We start from the raw sequence: 17,648 nt of genomic DNA on the forward strand, positions 1-17,648 counted from the left end.
CACAGGTGTTGGGATGCGACGACCGCAGTAATGTAATTAAAGGTGGAGTCACGTCGCAGGCACTGCCGGGTTGTGGTTGGGGAATGCTGATAAGGTGCCAGCAGCTATCCTTCTTGCAGCCAACCGCCTATCTCTACCTGACCTACGTATGCGGGTATGGTGTATCTCCAGAGCCACAAGAGGCAAAGCTGTAGGAAAGAAACGCAGGTCCAGTAATTTCTGCAACTTACCAGGACTAATCGCCTGATTGGCAACGAACAGCCAGGACTACGGCGAGTGATGATTAGTCTCTAGTTATGATTGCGGGGGATAGCAAAGCGTCCACTACTTAATCAGACTCACGTGATCTCGCGATGGGGCTCCCATACAAGGCGTGGCGTGTCACCAGAAGGGCGTGCGGAATGGAGAGGGGGAGAAAATTATGGAGCCTGACGGAAAATAGCGATGAACAGAAGAAATGGCTTCTGAGGAATTTTACCACCATTCGCTTCTATATCGAGGATACATACGCACATTTAGACTGCATCAGCCATGGTGAAGATCGAGCCCTTTGCCGTTGAACAAGTACGTACAATAATCAATCCGATAAGCCATTCCCCCACCGCGTTCCCCGCACAGCTCTAACTTGTGGCGATTTGGGATGTATGTATATAGTGGATGGAAAAGTATGAGACGAGCACAACATACAACATTGCAGAGACATGTTGCGCTTCGATCTCCATTGACGACCTGAGGAATTTGTCCTCTGAAAAATCCATCAACCCCCTCTCGCTCTCGACCAAACTCACCTATGGCGCCATCAGGGGTTCGGACGAGCTTCGGGGCTATCTGTCCCACTTATACTCCGTCAAGACGCCCACGCCGCTGCCCAAGGAGAACATCCTGATCACGGCGGGAGCGATCCAGGCCAATTTCCTGCTCTACTATACCCTGGTTGGGCCGGGAGATCATGTCATCTGCCACTATCCCACGTATCAGCAACTGTATTCCGTTCCCGAGTCGCTGGGAGCTGAGGTGAGCTTGTGGAAGGCGAAGGAGGATGATGGATGGGCATTGGATGTCAAGGAGCTGGAGAGCCTCATCCGGCCGAACACCAAGCTCATTATTCTCAAGTATGTCGGGTTCCTTCGACCAGGTTGCAATCACCGTGACTGACCAATGTCCAGCAACCCCCAGAATCCAACAGGCGCCATCATTCCCCGCTCCACCCTCCAAGAGATCGTCGACATCGCCCGTCGCCAGTCTATCATCATCCATGCAGATGAGGTCTATCGGCCCGTGTTTCACTCCATCTCGCCGGGGGACCCAGAATTCCCGCCTTCTATACTCTCCCTCGGATACGAACACACGGTCGCAACCAGCTCAATGTCGAAAGCCTACAGTCTCTCAGGGATCCGGGTAGGCTGGATTGCATCGCGCAGCAAGGCCATCATTGACAACTGCATGGCGGGCAGAGACTACACGACCATCTCCGTCGGACAGCTAGATGATGCCATTGCGAGCTTCGCGCTTGCACCGCACTGCGTCCACAATCTGCTGCATCGGAACATCGAGCTGGCCAAGACCAACCTCGCGCTGTTGGAGAAGTTCGTTGAATCGCACCGGTGGGCGTGCGATTGGGTCAAGCCGCGTGCAGGCACGACCGCCTTCGTGCGCTTCTCCAAGATGGGTCGTCCCGTGGATGATGTCGCGTTCTGCAAGCTGCTGAATGAGAAGGCCGGGGTGCTGTTCGTGCCCGGCAGTCTGTGTTTCGGCCGCGATGGGGATTATAAGGGCTATGTCCGGATTGGATTTGTGTCGGAGACGGAGGTGCTGCAGAAGGGGTTGGAGCAATTGCGAGAGTTCATGAAGAAGGGCTTTGAGGAAGTCCCTATGGCGGAGTAGTCCAGTCACTCTGTAAATATGATGACCAAGAAGGATGTCAAGGGAGGTAGGATACATAACGGTGTACATATGTATTCAGACAAATCAAAATAATAAAAGGAAATCGAAAAGAAAAGAAAAAAAATAAAAAATAAAAATAGTCACTTGAAGGTCAACTCTTCAACAGAGATATCTCAAAAACACGAAATGAACCCTGCAAGAAGAACGATGTTATCATATTCTCCACGACAGTCGATCGAGAGACTGACTGCAGAGAACTCCACCTCCGGAACCTGCTTGCTGTATTCAGTAAGGTACGGAAAAAGCACATATTGTCATAATGTCAATGTCTCAACCAATTCAAGCAATTTTAAGCACCTCCAATACTAGACGGTATTTGCTAAGCAGAATAGACAGAGCTGGCACGATTACGATGGGGGAAGAGGTGGTGGTGATAGTGAAGAGGATTGATTGCTTTCGAGATGCGAGCCATGGATATTTATTTTTGCATGTAACATGCATGACACATAACGCACATGTGACTTTCGACTACCAGAATAGCAAGTACCTGCCAGTACTTTATTGGCTTATACCTGTCTATTTTTCTACATAATCTTGCATTCCAATCGGGCGGGGATATTTTCTTTTCTTTTTCTTTTCTTTGGGTTTCCACTGTGTATACGAAAACCGACATGCGAGTTCGTGCATATCATTTGACTTCGTCCATTCAGAAGTGAAAAGCTGATCAGACTGCCGATAGCTCGTCATAAAACTTGGCTCGTACTTATTCGACACGCTCCATCTCATGAACATCGCGCTTCACTTCCGCCAGCTCCTGCGTCACCTGCATCTTCGCTTCTTTCCCCTCAAAGAGGTACGTCAGCTCCTCAAGAGTCGGCCCCGCCGTCTCAACAAAGAAGAAATAAACGATGACGAAAATGAGCGCAACCCAGACGCAGTAGTAGATATAGAACCGCCAGCCAATATTGGCCAGCCCGATCGGATTGACGTACCCGCCGAAAATGGACGACACCTGGATCGTCAGCAGGACAAAAACCCACGCCTTGGCCCGCATCTGGTAGGTGACGATTTCCAGAGGGTAGGTGACGACCAGATTCGTCCATGCCATGGTGTAGAAGGCTTGGAAGATGAAGATGCATACCAGCACCAAGCGGCCAGCTGCCAGGGAATTGTGCTCGATGTATTGCTGAGAAGCGATGGTCCACACGATGAAGACGACAAGTACTCCGCCGGAGCCCGTGACGAAAAAGGTCCGGCGCTTGAAGCGGTTAATAAAGATGGTGACGGTCACTGCGACAATGTATTGCCAGAGGGTCACCATGCCGTTGACGAGGGTGATCTGGGCCTGGGTTTTCAACCCCGTGTCCTTCAGGATCTGCGTCAGATAATTCGAGACAAGCAGGTTTCCGGAGCTCTGGCTGAAGAGCGCGGTCAGAAAGCAGAGTGCGATGCGCTTCAGATTCGGCACCGACGAAAAGAAGTCTCTCCACGTCATGTTGTTTTCGGCTTCCTTAGCGAGCACCTGCTGGATCTCGGCGAACTCGAAGTCAACCAGTTCCGAATTAGGGTCGCATTCTCCGTGGTACTTGACGAGGATATCCCTGGCCTCCTTCAGGCGGCCGTGAGCGATCAGCCAGCGGGGAGACTCGGGGCAGAAGAAGATCAGACAGAATTGGTAGGCGGACGGAATGATCTGGATTAGAGTCGGTAGGCGCCATGACCACTGGCTGTTGATTCGATAGCATCCAAAGGTTGCCCAGGCGCCGATAACATAGCCAAGGACAATGGAGGTGTTGTAAAAGGTGGTTATCTGCACGCGCTCTTTCGGATGGCTCAGCTCGGTGACGAGGACCGGAGCGCCCATCTGGATCAGCGACGAGCCCACCCCAAGCACGATCTTGCCGCCGATGTACATGTTCAGCGATGTCGCAAAGAACTCCACAATGACTCCGGCAATGATGATAACCGATCCCAGCGCCGTTGGCACTCGCCGGCCCAGGACGTCGCCAATCCAGCTGAGGAAGAGGAAGGGAATCACGCCGCCAATGGCATTGGCCGCCCCGAAGAAACCCAGCTTGGAGCCTGTGGGATACCCAAAGCGGCTTTGCCAGGAGTCGAGAACTTGCATGCCGTTCGTCATGGACTAGAAACAGTTAGAATTGTCATGGAACTGCGACCAGCAAACTCACCCCATCGATTCCCAGCGCAGCACTCGCCAACAGCGACGAGGTGAGCAGAAAGTAGAGCAAGATGCCATTCTTGCGTCGATAGAAAGGCGGGATCGACTTGAGGTCAATTGGCGAGAGGATCCCGTCGACAGCGTGGGCGGCCGCAGGAGCCATTTCAGTCACGACTCACGAGGAGCAAGTGAACAAAAACGAGGGACGAAGACTGGAATCCCAAAAGCAAACAGAGCAGCAGCAGCAGCAGCAGCTATTGTCCACAACATCCTCCTCACAAACGACAGAAATCCTGGAGCTGTTATTTATATTTATAACTGCGATTAACGCTGCTGCATCGTCAGTGCTCCGCCTGACAGGTGGTCCTGCAGAGACACAGTAACTTTAAATTTCCTTATTTTTTGTTTCCTCCGCTCACCTTTCCTTTTTTTTAACCCCCCTCGATGTTCCCATCCGGGGTCTGGGGAAATTCCCGCAAGGGTCTGTGCGGAGAACTGCACGTTGGGAGCAAAGGCCAAAGCATCGGAGAAACGGCGAAAAGGCGAAACGGGGAATTTCAACAGGTCAAAGAGCACGGTCTGTAGGACACGCCTCGGGGAATTATCCACCATCCTTCATCGGTTCATCCACAGATTGGCGTGTATTTTAGAGAGGTTCTGTCTAGGTTAGTCTGCCCTCTCTAACAACATTAAAGTATACTGCGGGGCTTTCAACTTAAGGTTCCAACCTTAATACTTACCGCCTACCCTAAGCTGCCTAATCCAATGATCTACCTTCCCAAATATAGAAGGTGCATTTGTTGCACATCATAGGGTTAGCCCTTAGTTACGTCCTAAAAGATTAGTACCAGTCGAAGTGGGGTTTTCCGTGCAGGTGGATAAGAATAATAATAATAATAATATCCTGACGGTTGATTTCTCCGACAGAGTTGATTTGATGTAAAAGTTTCCAGAACCTCTCTATTGATTGACATCGGCGAATCGCCCATGATCCTGTAAGAGAGATGGAATAGAATCCATCCTGAAAAAGAGAGATTCGGGAGGATCATCCCCTTTTTTGGTTTCGGTCTGACGGTGACGGTGGGTGCCGATCGGGATATCCAACTGGAAACATAGTTAGTTAGTCATGTAAAGAAGACAGACATCTTATTATTTTTTTTCTATTTCCTCTCTCTCCTTTTTTCTTTCTCTTTCTTCACTACATCTCGTTGTTGTTGTCTTGTCGATTCTTTCTTTCTTGCGTTGTAGCCGCATCGACCATCACCATGCCTGCCCCTAACCAACTGCCCCCCGACTTCGAATGGGGTTTCGCAACCGCCGCCTACCAGATCGAAGGCGCCGCGGACCAGGACGGTCGTGGAAAAAGCATTTGGGACACCTTCTGCCATCTGGAGCCGTCGCGGACCAAAGGCGCAAACGGAGACGTTGCATGCGACCACTACCACCGCTACGAAGAGGACTTGGATCTGCTATCGTCGTATGGGGCTAAGGCGTATCGGTTCTCCGTCTCCTGGTCTAGGATCATTCCCCTGGGCGGGAGGAATGATCCCGTGAACGAGGCCGGTATCTCCTTCTACAACAAACTGATCGATTCGCTTGTTGCGAGGGGGATCACGCCTTGGGTCACGCTCTATCACTGGGATCTGCCGCAGGCGCTGCATGATCGCTACGGAGGCTGGCTTGATGTGGAGGAATCGCAGAAGGACTTTGAGAGATATGCGCGCGTCTGTTTCGAGCGGTTCGGGGATCGAGTCAAACATTGGATTACGCTGAATGAGCCGTGGATTGTATCCATCTTTGTGAGTAAACCCTGCTGGGAAAGGTGATGTTCTCTGAACTAATGTCTTCAAGGGATACGCCACAGGGATCAACGCGCCAGGTCGCAGTAGCACAAATGAAGCCGCTTCTGAAGGCGACTCGTCAACGGAACCCTGGATCGTCGGGAAGGCCCTGATCATGAGCCACGCCCGCGCTGTGAGACTCTACAACAGAGAATTCCGTGCCTCACAGAGGGGTATCATCGGTATCTCCTTGAACGGTGATTACTACGAGCCATGGGACGCCCAGGACAATCGCGATAAAGCTGCAGCAGAGCGACGCATGCAATTTCACATCGGGTGGTTTGCAGATCCAATCTTGTAAGTGGCTGCTACTTTCAGCACTACCACAAGTCAAGTGTCAAGCTCCTCCTAATTCATCCAGCCTGGCCAGAGATTACCCCAGATGCATGCGCGAACAGCTCGGTGAGCGACTGCCCCCGTTCTCCGCAGACGAATTCTCGCTTCTGCGCGAAGCCGAGGTAGACTTTTATGGCATGAACTACTACACAGCGCAGTTTGCGCGTCATCGCCCGACAGCGCCCTCGGAAATCGACTTCGTGGGCAACGTGGACGAGCTGCAAGAAAACCGTTCCGGAGCGTCAATCGGCGAAAAGAGCGGCGTGCACTGGCTGCGCTCATGTCCCGAGCAATTCCGGAAACACCTCACGCGCATCTATCGCCTGTATCGGAAACCCATATACATCACTGAAAACGGCTGCCCCTGTCCGGGGGAGGACAAGATGCCGCGCGACGAAGCCGTCAGGGACACGTACCGCATCAGGTACTTCGAAACGCACCTCGATGCCATCGCGCAGGCAATCAGCCACGACGGCGCTGTCGTCAAGGGGTATTTTGCGTGGTCGCTGCTTGATAACCTGGGTAAGTCCCTTCCTTACCTATGTAGTCAGTTAGTGAATGCGTCTTCTAATATCAGCACAGAATGGTCAGACGGCTACGGCGTCCGGTTCGGCGTGACGTACACAGATTACGACACACTGGAGCGAACGCCGAAATGGTCAGCGCGCGCCTTGAAGAAATTGTTTGACGAGCGCATGGGAAGACGAGTTCAAGATCAGAATCAGAATTCTTCCTCTCTGGCATACCAAAACCAAAACCGGACAGAGAGTCCGAAACCTCATATGTGAGATATTCTTCTTTCTTTGTTTGTTTTCTTTGTCTCTTCTACTAGAGACTTCGATTTAAGATCTGGGCATATATAGTTAGTTGTGCACGCTGCGAGGAAAGTTGTCTTCTTCCCAAGACATTCAGTCAAATCAAGTGGATAGTGATAGATAGATAGATAGAGATAGAGCTTTGGAAATTGATAGTGTACTGTACATCATATCGTTACAGACAAGGAATCCATCCATATGTACTATATATTATGTATGTAGTATTTTCATCTACTTTCCAGGGGCTCCCTATCCGCATTCCTCGCCATTTTCTAAGCAACCCAAGACGAGCCATTCCGCAACGCGTCGGACGCTTTCGAATCGAGTCTTGTGAGAATATCGAGCAGGACCGTAAAGTCACTTCGTGCGCGGGACGAAAGCGGTGAAGTTTCGTTCCGGTGGATGATGGCGAGTAAACTCGCCCCGATGAGGCGGATCTTTTCAACCTGTCCTCAAAGTCAGAAAGAAAGCGGTTTTTTGTTCCAGACTACGACCTGCTTACGCATGGCTCCCCGTTAACCTGCAACGCCCAAAAAGGCGCCTCGCGGATCACCCGTAACATGTCACGGGCGATTTCGGTTTTTCTCAAGACCAACAGGTTGGTTTGGTCCACTGCAGGAGTCATGAACTCTGGCCCCTCGAACTTCTGGGTGATTACCATTCTGAGACAGTGGAATGAGACCTGCAGATTGACCCTCTGGATCACCGACTGCTTCGAGTGATCGCGTCCCTCGTCTGCAGTCCCAAAATTGTCGATCTGCAAAGGCAGAGGCAGATCATCGAGACAGGTCATGAAGCGAACATATAGCGCATCGATGCACGCTCTTTGCTCGTCAGAGAGAGGTTGGCCCAGAATCCGGTTCGGTCCACGCTCTTGTAAGAGTCTTATTTCAAGCAGGAGATCGGATGCGGCGTGCCATAGGCGCACGTTTGCGTTGAACCCCGCAATGAAGTCGATGTCTGGCCGTACTTGGCCCGGAGAAATGGCAGGTTTATTGCCAATGCCCGATGGATAGGCTGCCGTGATGCCAGACTCGAACGACAATTTGTGTAAGGTAATGGGGCGATTATTTAAGATAGCGGCCGACTTGTCTCCCATATAGACAATCCAGAACGCTCTCCTGCGCAGCTCCGCTTCTACGGGAGGCAGTCTTTCGTACGACGATTCATCATACAACCGCATCACCTGCGCCAGTCTGGTGGCCTCTCCAAAAATATGCCACGAGAACTTGGGCTTGCCGGCGGCATGGAGGCAGTTGGAATGAAAGTATCGAATGGCCACCGAGTTTGCATTCGGGTGTTCCAGGTCAGCCTCCTCGTAGCTATTCAGACAATTCCGCGAGGCGTTCAAAAACACATCGGCGACGAGGTCCCCTTCCGGGAAGATCTCGGTTGGAAGCAGGGACGCCGCTTCGGCGCAAACGGCCGTCAGAAGCGTGAAGGTAGACTCAGGCCATAGCTCTGGATACTCCAGAGTGCCCACAGTGTCACTGCTAGCTGCCCTGCTTGCGCGTCGAGCATGGAGATTTTGCGTCACAAAAAAGTCCAATCCGTCGCGCAAACTCGGTTCGTGTACCAATGGTATCAAAGGGAAGAGATACTCGAAATAGAGATCAAAACATTTGTTTGCTAGCCTTTCCAGGGTGAATGTCGGGACCTTACAGGCTACCGCTGCGGCGAGGTCGTTCCAACGCTGGAAAGACGCCAGGAGACGCGAGGGGTCGGAGAGCGGACTGGGCACGGGCTGCTGCTGCGGGGTCTCCCACGTGGCGCTTGGCAGGGGAATGTTCTCGGCTGTCCGCAGGGAAGGCGCAGCTGGCACCGATTCATGATTCTGTTCTACTTGGGGAAGCTGCGACACAGGCGGTGCCTGGATGAAGGACACCACAGGGAGGGTCTCGGCTCTCGACTGTCGCGTCTTGGGCCCTCGTCTCCCCACGGGCATATAGAACGTGCAGTCCAGGCCGGCTAGGTGGCATCTGGCGCAGGTTGACCCGGTGAAATCGCACTGACCAGATATGAATAGCCTGGTCTTTGCGGAGTATGTAGAATCCACTTACCTTCGCCTTCTTCTTCCGGCAGCGATCGCACGCCCGCTCGGATGGCCGACGCCGGGACTTGCTCATCGCAGACAATGATAAGGATAATGAATAAAAAATTATAGAAAATAAGCTCCGCGTCCACCGTCGGCAGAATCCATCGTACATACCCTGCAATGCTTGAGAATCATCAGATCCGGGGTATTTGGCCGCTGAATCCTTTTATATTCCCCCGCTGTATTTATCGGGCTTAGCGGGCGGGGAATTCCCCGTAGCATTTCGTCGCGTTTCTTTCCGCCTCCAATCATCGAAGCACGTTCGTTAAAATTATGAAACCATATACTAATTCGCCGAGAGAGATTGCGGAGTATGGGGTATGGGGAGAGGTGCAGGATGTATGTATATCATACTCCGCGTCATGTCATTTTTAACTTCTCTGTCGGGGTCCCGTTTGCGACTATATAGACCCTCCAAGGCACGCAAAGTGCTTCCTGGAGGGCAATTGAATGAATTGGCTTCATCTGCGCATGCCTGCGTCGTCAATTCAGTATGCGGGTGTTCAAGACGTCTCTGCTCCTTGCCTGGGCGGCAACCGCCACGGCGCGTCCAGCGCTGAAGCGTGGTGCACCATCATGTCGCTTTGCTCTCCAGTACAACCAAAGCGATATTCTGGACGATCCAACAGACTTCATCATGGATCTGTTGTATTGGGAGGGCCAATTCCACCAGAATAGTGTGGGCTATAATACGCTCAACGGCATGTCGTACGACGGAACTCAAATTGATCTGACGACCGGCCTGGCAACTTTTCAGCACAATTTCAGTGCTCCAAGTAAAGAGGTTAGTAGAATTCTGCAGATATGTCGACTGGAATCCCGCTCACTTCTTCTCAGTCACTCCAGTTTATGATTTATGCTCATGCAATAAATGGCTCGCAACAAGCTGCCCAGTTTCTTTCGCCGTCCAACCCAGCGGCGGCGCCAGATATAGCAGCTTCTATCTTGGAGACCAAGTTGGCTACTTACCTAAAATTCAACGAAACCTACCCGGGCTTCGGAGGGTTTCTTCCCTGGTACAATAATGCCAAGGATGTTCAGGATATCTCGCCGGCGTGGAACTGGGTTAATCTCGTTCCAGCACTAGACAATGGGTATGCGCGGGCTTTATGTTGAACTCGGCTAGTGGTTGTGAGAAAGCTAATTCCTTTGTCGTATCGTGATAGTGAGCTGCTATGGGCTGTGTACAGCGCCATTGAGGTACTCGAAAACAGTCCTAAGGAATCGTACCAGCGGCTAGCACAAGATTGGCAGCGCTGGCTAGACTACACAAAAACAACCGCAGCCAAGGTAAACCATCATCACTCTCTCTGTCTTGTGTTTCGGTCAAAGCTAATGATGCTGCACTAGATCTTTTATGCCGGCCAAGGTCAAGTCTGCGCAGTCACCGCAATTCAGAACCAATCCTGGCCTGTCAATGACCCACGACAAAACTATTCCTGCTCAGGTGATGGAAGAATCAACGATCCATATGAGGGCGAATTGTTTACGTGGTGGCTGCAATTCTTCGGTGGTCTATCAGAAAATGACAAGCAGATGCTATGGGAGGTCAAGAGACCCCAGCTGGTAAGTGTCGAATACGACATGGGTGGTGTAGGCCCAATTACCGTCCAGGAAGGTTTGTACACCTGTGTGTTGGTATGGTCAGCTGCTTATATGTGATTAGGATATTGGTTTTCGAGCCACGAGCAATGGAAGGTGCTCGAAATGCCCTATTACGATGTTGACATCATCAGGTATATAGCGATCGTCCCTCAAACTTATTTTATCGTGGTCTCTACTGACCATGACTCCCTCCAAGACGGCTTTACAACAACGCCGAACGAGCTCGCACCTGCAACTCTGTCGTAACGAAGGTCCCTGGAATGTTTGCTTCCGTCAACAATTCAACGGATCCTAGCACGGGACAGATAATTGGCTACATCTCGAACGCCGGCATTCCCTCTATCGCAAATCAGACCGTCCAGGAACTGGATGTCATCACTCCATACAGCGTCTTTCCGACTTTGCTGTTCGACCAGAAAGTTGGTCTTGCCTGGTGGAGGAACATGGTCATTGCTAAAAAGATGCAAAGTACGTCAATACAGTATGATTCCTACGAAAAATAATTTATTGGCTGATATGTTTCCTCCAAAGATCCCTACGGCAGCACTGAATCTGCACGCATCGACGGAATCTTGATCTCCGGTTTGGTGACGTGGGATAGTAAAATGACGACGGTCAACGCCCTTCTTGGCGGTGTGTCGGACTTTGTCCGCCAGAGGATGATCAAGGATGGCATTTACCAAGAATTTATCGACATCATCGAGGTAAAGGAAATCTCCCAAGTCTACGTTCTGTTCTGTTTCATATGGTTCCGTAGTGGAAACCACAACATCCTGCCTATCTCCATCTGACCGAGCTGACGATCTTATGCGACATAGGGAGTATATACAAGCGTCTTCAAGGACCTGAAAGGTGAAAATATTCCTTACTGCCTACCAGAGGAGACCATTCCGGATAGAGGATTGGAAGATTTCACCGAGTGCAATTAGCTGGATGGTTCAATACGGCAGTTTACAGCACAGTGGAAAAAGATAAGAGACTCCAGGTGTGATGCTCTAGAAACTGAAAAGTTTTCTGGTATTTTTATCTCTCTTTATTTTTTTATTTTTTTTAATTTATTTTTGGATCGCACATTGCATGGATTCTGGCCATAAGTTTTCATTTTTCACCGTGATACTGGTGTTGTCTATGCTCATGTGAAAGTGTCAACTTACTCTTCATCGAATCCTTTCCAGCGCTGCATCATCTACTGCATACTATCTTTTATTACTACTGACATACTATCCAAGTCCCTGCCTTTTGTCGTGTAGATATCGAGATACAAAGTTCAACGGCTTGCCGCATTTGACAAATGTTATTAAGATTTATGCATGCGAGTTATGCTGACCCACGCCAAGAGACTCAATCCCACGATCCCACGTGGAGGTCTAGCCGTTAGAAAAAATGTCAAGCTCTGATTGACCAGCGTGTTGACAAAGGTGTTACATGCGTAATTAGGCAAACTGCATGACTACCCTGACGAAAAGTGCGTGACACCGCTGAAGAACACCGTCGCCCCTGGACCCTGACTCGGTCATCTCATAATTATTCCCAACGCCGACACCAACTGGCGCATCATGCAGCTAGACATGGTTATGATAGCCAGCATAGCATCCATAGAGTACTGAGAGTTTGAGAGACAGTGGCATGCTTTGCTGGATGCCGCGGGGCTCAAGCTTGTCGAAGCCAAGAATACAATGACGCAACCGGAAAGAGCGCTATTGTTGCAGTGCCTCAGTAGAAGATATAGGATCTGCAGAAGTTCAACTGATAATTGATGTTGAACGCAGCAATAACGACTTGAACTACCGTAGTATTTCTCTCTGGTCTCTGTAGCTACTAGCATACGTGTAATCTACTCTTTCCAGGAGCGTGTTCTCCACGCCGACCTGGAAGCCCCTTAGGGTTAGCGATGTATTACCTACCTAGGTAGGTAAATCGGTACTTCTCCACTGATCTTCTGATGTCCGCATTCTGACAAAGAGCTTGCCGTTATTATTAGCTGTTTGAGCCCCTTGCGTCGCTTCAATCAGAGAAGATGACGCATGCAACACAACATTTGCAGTGTACGGAGTACATACTTCCAGAAAGGAATTAATTGATTTTGTATAAATAATGACTAAATAAATCCATTGTACTTCGTACTGTACATTCTTCATCCGGAATGTCTCCTACTACCACCGGTACACGTGCCCGCCAGCTCGGCCACCGCCTCCCGGGGGCGGAGCTCATCATATGTTCGCCGCCTTCACCAACCGAGGCATCTCCGTCTCTCCTTCCCAGCGCTATATTATCCGCCACATCCGTGCGACATCCATGTCCCTCCAAGTCGACTCTTCTCTTTCTTTTCCCACACTGCTATTCGGTCGACCCATTGTATTTGTTTAGCGCTTTATCTTCTTTTTTTATCTAGATTCGTGGGCAGCGTCAGGCTCGAGTCTCCCTCGTCATGCCACAACTTCCCGCCCTCACAGGTACGAGTCGTACGAGTTCAGGGATCTAGAATTTATATTCTGACTAAGGATCCTTGTCTAGGCATTCCCCTGCGAGTCGCGGCTCCGGCCGTTGCCGCCTCGCTAGCCTACCTGAACGCGAGATGGTCCATCTTCTATGACTGGCACCTCCTAACCGCTTTGGCCCGACTATTGCTGAGGGCCAAGTTAGCCGAGCACTGGGACCGTCTGAATCTGTTCTATATCCTGGAGAAACATGCGCTCCCTTCCAGTACCGCCAACCATCCCTTCATCGTCTACAACGGCCGGTCTTGGACTTTCCACGAGACCTACCAGACGGCACTGCGATATGGCCAGTTTTTCAAGAATAAGTTCGGGATCAAGCCGAAGGAAATCGTTGCTATGGATTTCATGAATTCGGCCAATTTCGTGTTTGTCTGGATGGGCCTGTGGAGCATCGGTGCCGTTCCGGCCTTCATCAACTACAACCTCAGCGGGAAACCGCTGACGCACTCGGTCAAGGTGTCGTCGGCTAGGGTTTTGATTGTCGATGAAGAGATCCGTGATCGCTTCCCTCCAGAGCAGCTGGACACGTTCTCCTCTCCTGATTTTAGAGACGGCAAGGGGCCTGTGGAAGTGGTCTTCTTCACCCCAGAGGTGGAGGCCCAGATTCTGCAGACAGAGCCCGTTCGGGAAGATGACAGCGCTCGAAGCGGTCCGATCGGCCGCGACATGGCCATGTTAATTTATACGAGTGGAACGACAGGACTTCCGAAACCAGCCATCGTCAGCTGGACGAAATGTTGGGCCGGCGGCTCATTCATTGGCACGTGGATCAGCCTGAAGAAGACTGATCGAATATTCACGGTAACAACATCCTTTTCTCCACGTTTGAAATGGCTATCTTAATACTGACGTTCCTAGTGTATGCCTCTCTACCACTCCACAGCGGCGATATTGGCCTTTTGTGCCTGCCTGCTGGCCGGGACGACGCTCATTATCGGCCATCGCTTTTCTGCGAGGAATTTCTGGAAAGAGGTGCGCGAAAATGACGCCACGATCATCCAATACGTGGGAGAAACCTTGCGCTACCTTCTGGCTGTGCCTCGCGAGGTCGACCCGGTCACGGGCGAGGATCTCGACAAAAAGAACAATGTGCGGCTCGCGTACGGGAACGGGCTGCGTCCAGACATCTGGAATCGCGTCAAGGAACGTTTTGGCATCGAGACCATTGCCGAGTTCTATGCTTCTACGGAAGGGGTCTCGGGACATTGGAATATCTCGTCCAACGACTTCGCAGCTGGTGCCATCGGCCGAAACGGCTACCTTGCACAACTCCTCCTAGGACGGACCATGGCTGTTGTCGAGGTCGATCATGAGTCCGAAGGACCGTGGCGCGATCCGGCGACGGGGTTCTGCCGACGCGTGGCGCGAGGAGAGCCGGGGGAGCTGATCTACGCTCTCGACCCGGAAAACATCTCGAAGGGATTCCAAGGCTACTATAACAACGAGAAGGCGACCGAAGGGAAAATCCTTCGCAATGTTTTTGCCAAGGGTGATGCCTGGTTCCGGACGGGTGATATGGTGCGGTGGGATCGCGAAGGCCGATGGTACTTTTCGGACCGCATTGGCGACACGTTCCGATGGAAGAGTGAGAACGTTTCGACGGCTGAAGTTGCGGAGATCCTGGGGAACCATCCTGAAGTTTTGGAAGCCAACGTGTACGGCGTTTCGCTGCCGCATCACGATGGACGCGCGGGCTGTGCGGCGATTGTTCTGAAGAACCTTGCAAGCGGGGGACAGCCTGTGGCAGAACCATCAGCTGCAGTTCTCGAATCGCTGGCTACTCATGCGCTTGCCAATCTGCCCCGATACGCGGTTCCGTTGTTCTTGCGAGTGACGCCTCAGATGCAAGCGACAGGCAACAATAAGCAGCAGAAGCACACGTTGCGGGTGGAGGGCGTTGATCCGTCGCGGGTTGCCGCAACAGATCGACTGTACTGGTTGCAGAATAATAAGTATGTTCCTTTCGGAGCAGAGGACTGGGAGAGATTAAACGCGGCGCAAGTCAGGCTGTAGCTGCTGACTCTGTTCTTTGCTTACTCTTTAATCCTATGATACCCGAGCCTGATGATCCTGAGTCCGAAGTTGGATAGTCTTAACATTAGCTGTAGTTGTATATAGTTAGTAAACATGATAATTATCACTATCCGATTAGAGAAGTCGATTAAAACAGCAATAAAAGAACGTTCGAATTAGACATCAAACAAAGAATTGCATAGACACAAGAAGTATGACGGTCATAAGTAATGAGAATAGATCATGCTTCACATAGAGGTTACAAAGGTTGTTTTCCTAGTCAATTGAATTCAAATCGGTAAAATCAAACTCAATTGCTGATTATATGTTCGATATGCCATTCCATACAATAGATAACTCGAGAAATCACGAACATATACAATTCCCCCTGTTCAAAAAAATAATATATATATATATATCCTATGTCAATTTCGGGTTCATACAATCAAGAGGGAAACGTAGATACTGTTAGGGGACAAATTCTATCCCTTTATATCCGCCTTCATCGCGACGACCCCCTCATGGTTATAAATGTTGACCTTGCTTTCATGTCCCAAATCCTCCAGCACGATCTGATACTCCTCATCTGCGTATAGCGGACTCGTCGCGCGGTAGGAGATGCTTTCCGGCACGAGTAACGTACTATCCCCACCACCACCATGACCATCTTCTTTTTCTGCTTCTTCTTGCCGAACATCCCTCCAAAAATCAAGGATCGAAATGAGGTTCAACGGCCCATGAACAACGATGTTTCTGTGTCCTTCTACCTCGCGCGCCCAGGGTAACAAATAGTGGATCTTGTGGGAGTTGAAGGTTAGTGCTGAGAAGCGGAAGAGGGTTACGGGAGTGCGGGTGAAGGTGCGTTTGTGGATTTTGCTGGTGGTAGATAAGCCCGACTCTTTGTCGGTTGGGGAGGGTTGTTTGGAGGGTGATGTTGTTGATGGTGATGGTGACGATGGTGATGGAGCGGAAGTCGGTTGTTGGAGGTTTGGAGTAGATGGGAGAGCCTTGCGAAAGACCCAATTCCTATCCATGCCAGCAATGCGATTAGAAGGCCAAAATCAACTTATCCACCACTTCAGGCCGTGTATTATAATTATAATAAGATCTCTTACCGCCGATCAACAACCGCCACCCCCTCCTCATTCTCAAACGTCTTCTCGACTCCAACAACAATCATCTCTTCCCCCGTCTTCCTTACGACTTTGGGCTCGGCACTCAACACCCTCGTCGTCTCGCGCACCTCCTGCCCCACGCGCAGCAGGTTCAGTTTGCCGTTGCTGTCTCTGGGCCATCGCACCTCGCCGCCTGCCCACATCCGTCGCGTGAACGGCGCGTCCGGGTTGTACGACGTATCCGTCCCGTCAGCGCCGAGGTCGTGCTCGAGAAACGCGGGCGTGAAATAGACGAGGTGGTATCCTGGTGGAATAGGAGTGCCTGTTGCTGGCGCAGGGGCGTTGCGCGAGAGGTCAGCTGTTCCTGGATAGAGGGTGGGGCGGTCCAGAGTGAGGGAGAGCAGTTGTAGCTGATTCGCGTCGAGAATTTGTGTGCGGACCTGGGGACCTTGGGATTGGAAGCGTGAGAGAAAGGCGGAGGCGATGGAGGAGGCTGAAGAAGTATTGTAGGAAGACGTGCTGAATGTACAGACTCGCTGGAAGGCAACCAACCGAGCCAGCGCGGGTCTCTTGGACAACAACATGGCGAAGACTTCTTTCTCTACTTAGGTCATGCAACGTATGTAGTGAGTGTCGTCTCTACAGATGCAATAATAAATAACAATTGACAAGAAAGATCAGATGAATGCGATAAGAAAGGGCCGACTCGGAGCATGCTGCAATGCGGAGAAGTGACTAGGAGTGGGGCGTTGGACCTCGGGTTTCACGAACTCCTCTCGAAACCCGCCGCATAACCGAATCTCGCAATCTCGAGAGCTAGGTATCAGCAGTACCATAGAATTCCAACGTAGTTGATAATATTACCTAGATATGTACTAGGTATCTACTAGGTAGCTACAGATCGTACAGTAGATTCAGATGAAATGATTGCAGGTGATACTCAGTCTGCCCCGCTTTACTCGGCTCCCCGATCGATGGACCAGCTGAAAGTCTATTGGGGAGACTGAAAATTTATAGAGCAGATTTTAATGTCAGTAATATACACTCAACTGTCTGAACTGCTTGATATCTAGAAAGTCCACTGCTGGGTGTCGTCGGACAGGACGGATTAAAATAGCCTTGCCGAGATGCACGTGGAGCGGAGCAGATCTACCAGCTCCGCTCGAGATCTCGATTGCCCGAGGTCAATACCACCTCACTGCCGCATCGTCAACCCTCACTCTGTCTGTGTTATTGATACACTAATTCTCTCTATTGCAGCCTTAAT

General features: G+C 50.8%; 7 protein-coding genes across 7 annotated transcripts; 4 read left to right on the forward strand and 3 right to left on the reverse strand.

Annotated features, from left to right (window-relative positions):
- Nucleotides 1-531: 531 nt before the first annotated feature.
- On the forward strand, nt 532-1,884 carry VTN77DRAFT_4530 (uncharacterized protein; the record flags this gene model as incomplete). Its single annotated transcript, XM_069420600.1, has 3 exons — nt 532-564; nt 655-1,112; nt 1,167-1,884. The coding sequence occupies 3 exons, from the start codon at nt 532-534 to the stop codon at nt 1,882-1,884; spliced, it is 1,209 nt and encodes a 402-aa protein (XP_069277703.1).
- A 763-nt stretch (nt 1,885-2,647) lies between these two features.
- Nucleotides 2,648-4,226, reverse strand: VTN77DRAFT_4531 (uncharacterized protein; the record flags this gene model as incomplete). The annotated part of the gene is made up of 2 exons (XM_069420601.1): nt 2,648-4,027; nt 4,074-4,226. The coding sequence occupies 2 exons, from the start codon at nt 4,224-4,226 to the stop codon at nt 2,648-2,650; spliced, it is 1,533 nt and encodes a 510-aa protein (XP_069277704.1).
- A 1,102-nt stretch (nt 4,227-5,328) lies between these two features.
- Nucleotides 5,329-7,028, forward strand: VTN77DRAFT_4532 (uncharacterized protein; the record flags this gene model as incomplete). Its single annotated transcript, XM_069420602.1, has 4 exons — nt 5,329-5,862; nt 5,915-6,201; nt 6,266-6,762; nt 6,823-7,028. The coding sequence occupies 4 exons, from the start codon at nt 5,329-5,331 to the stop codon at nt 7,026-7,028; spliced, it is 1,524 nt and encodes a 507-aa protein (XP_069277705.1).
- A 299-nt stretch (nt 7,029-7,327) lies between these two features.
- VTN77DRAFT_4533 (uncharacterized protein) lies at nt 7,328-9,181 on the reverse strand (the record flags this gene model as incomplete). The annotated part of the gene is made up of 3 exons (XM_069420603.1): nt 7,328-7,501; nt 7,558-9,063; nt 9,116-9,181. 3 exons carry the CDS (start codon nt 9,179-9,181, stop codon nt 7,328-7,330), a joined length of 1,746 nt encoding a protein of 581 aa, XP_069277706.1.
- A 462-nt stretch (nt 9,182-9,643) lies between these two features.
- On the forward strand, nt 9,644-11,684 carry VTN77DRAFT_4534 (uncharacterized protein; the record flags this gene model as incomplete). Its single annotated transcript, XM_069420604.1, has 8 exons — nt 9,644-9,934; nt 9,988-10,244; nt 10,317-10,440; nt 10,501-10,768; nt 10,817-10,886; nt 10,952-11,223; nt 11,287-11,459; nt 11,574-11,684. The coding sequence occupies 8 exons, from the start codon at nt 9,644-9,646 to the stop codon at nt 11,682-11,684; spliced, it is 1,566 nt and encodes a 521-aa protein (XP_069277707.1).
- Nucleotides 11,685-13,183: 1,499 nt separating this feature from the next.
- On the forward strand, nt 13,184-15,266 carry VTN77DRAFT_4535 (uncharacterized protein; the record flags this gene model as incomplete). The annotated part of the gene is made up of 3 exons (XM_069420605.1): nt 13,184-13,208; nt 13,270-14,054; nt 14,112-15,266. The coding sequence occupies 3 exons, from the start codon at nt 13,184-13,186 to the stop codon at nt 15,264-15,266; spliced, it is 1,965 nt and encodes a 654-aa protein (XP_069277708.1).
- A 482-nt stretch (nt 15,267-15,748) lies between these two features.
- On the reverse strand, nt 15,749-16,965 carry VTN77DRAFT_4536 (uncharacterized protein; the record flags this gene model as incomplete). The annotated part of the gene is made up of 2 exons (XM_069420606.1): nt 15,749-16,292; nt 16,382-16,965. The coding sequence occupies 2 exons, from the start codon at nt 16,963-16,965 to the stop codon at nt 15,749-15,751; spliced, it is 1,128 nt and encodes a 375-aa protein (XP_069277709.1).
- Nucleotides 16,966-17,648: the final 683 nt, after the last annotated feature.

Source organism: Rasamsonia byssochlamydoides (assembly GCF_041956645.1).
Source record: "Rasamsonia byssochlamydoides strain NRRL 3658 unplaced genomic scaffold VTN77scaffold_31, whole genome shotgun sequence".
In the NCBI taxonomy this organism is placed as follows: domain Eukaryota; kingdom Fungi; phylum Ascomycota; class Eurotiomycetes; order Eurotiales; family Trichocomaceae; genus Rasamsonia; species Rasamsonia byssochlamydoides.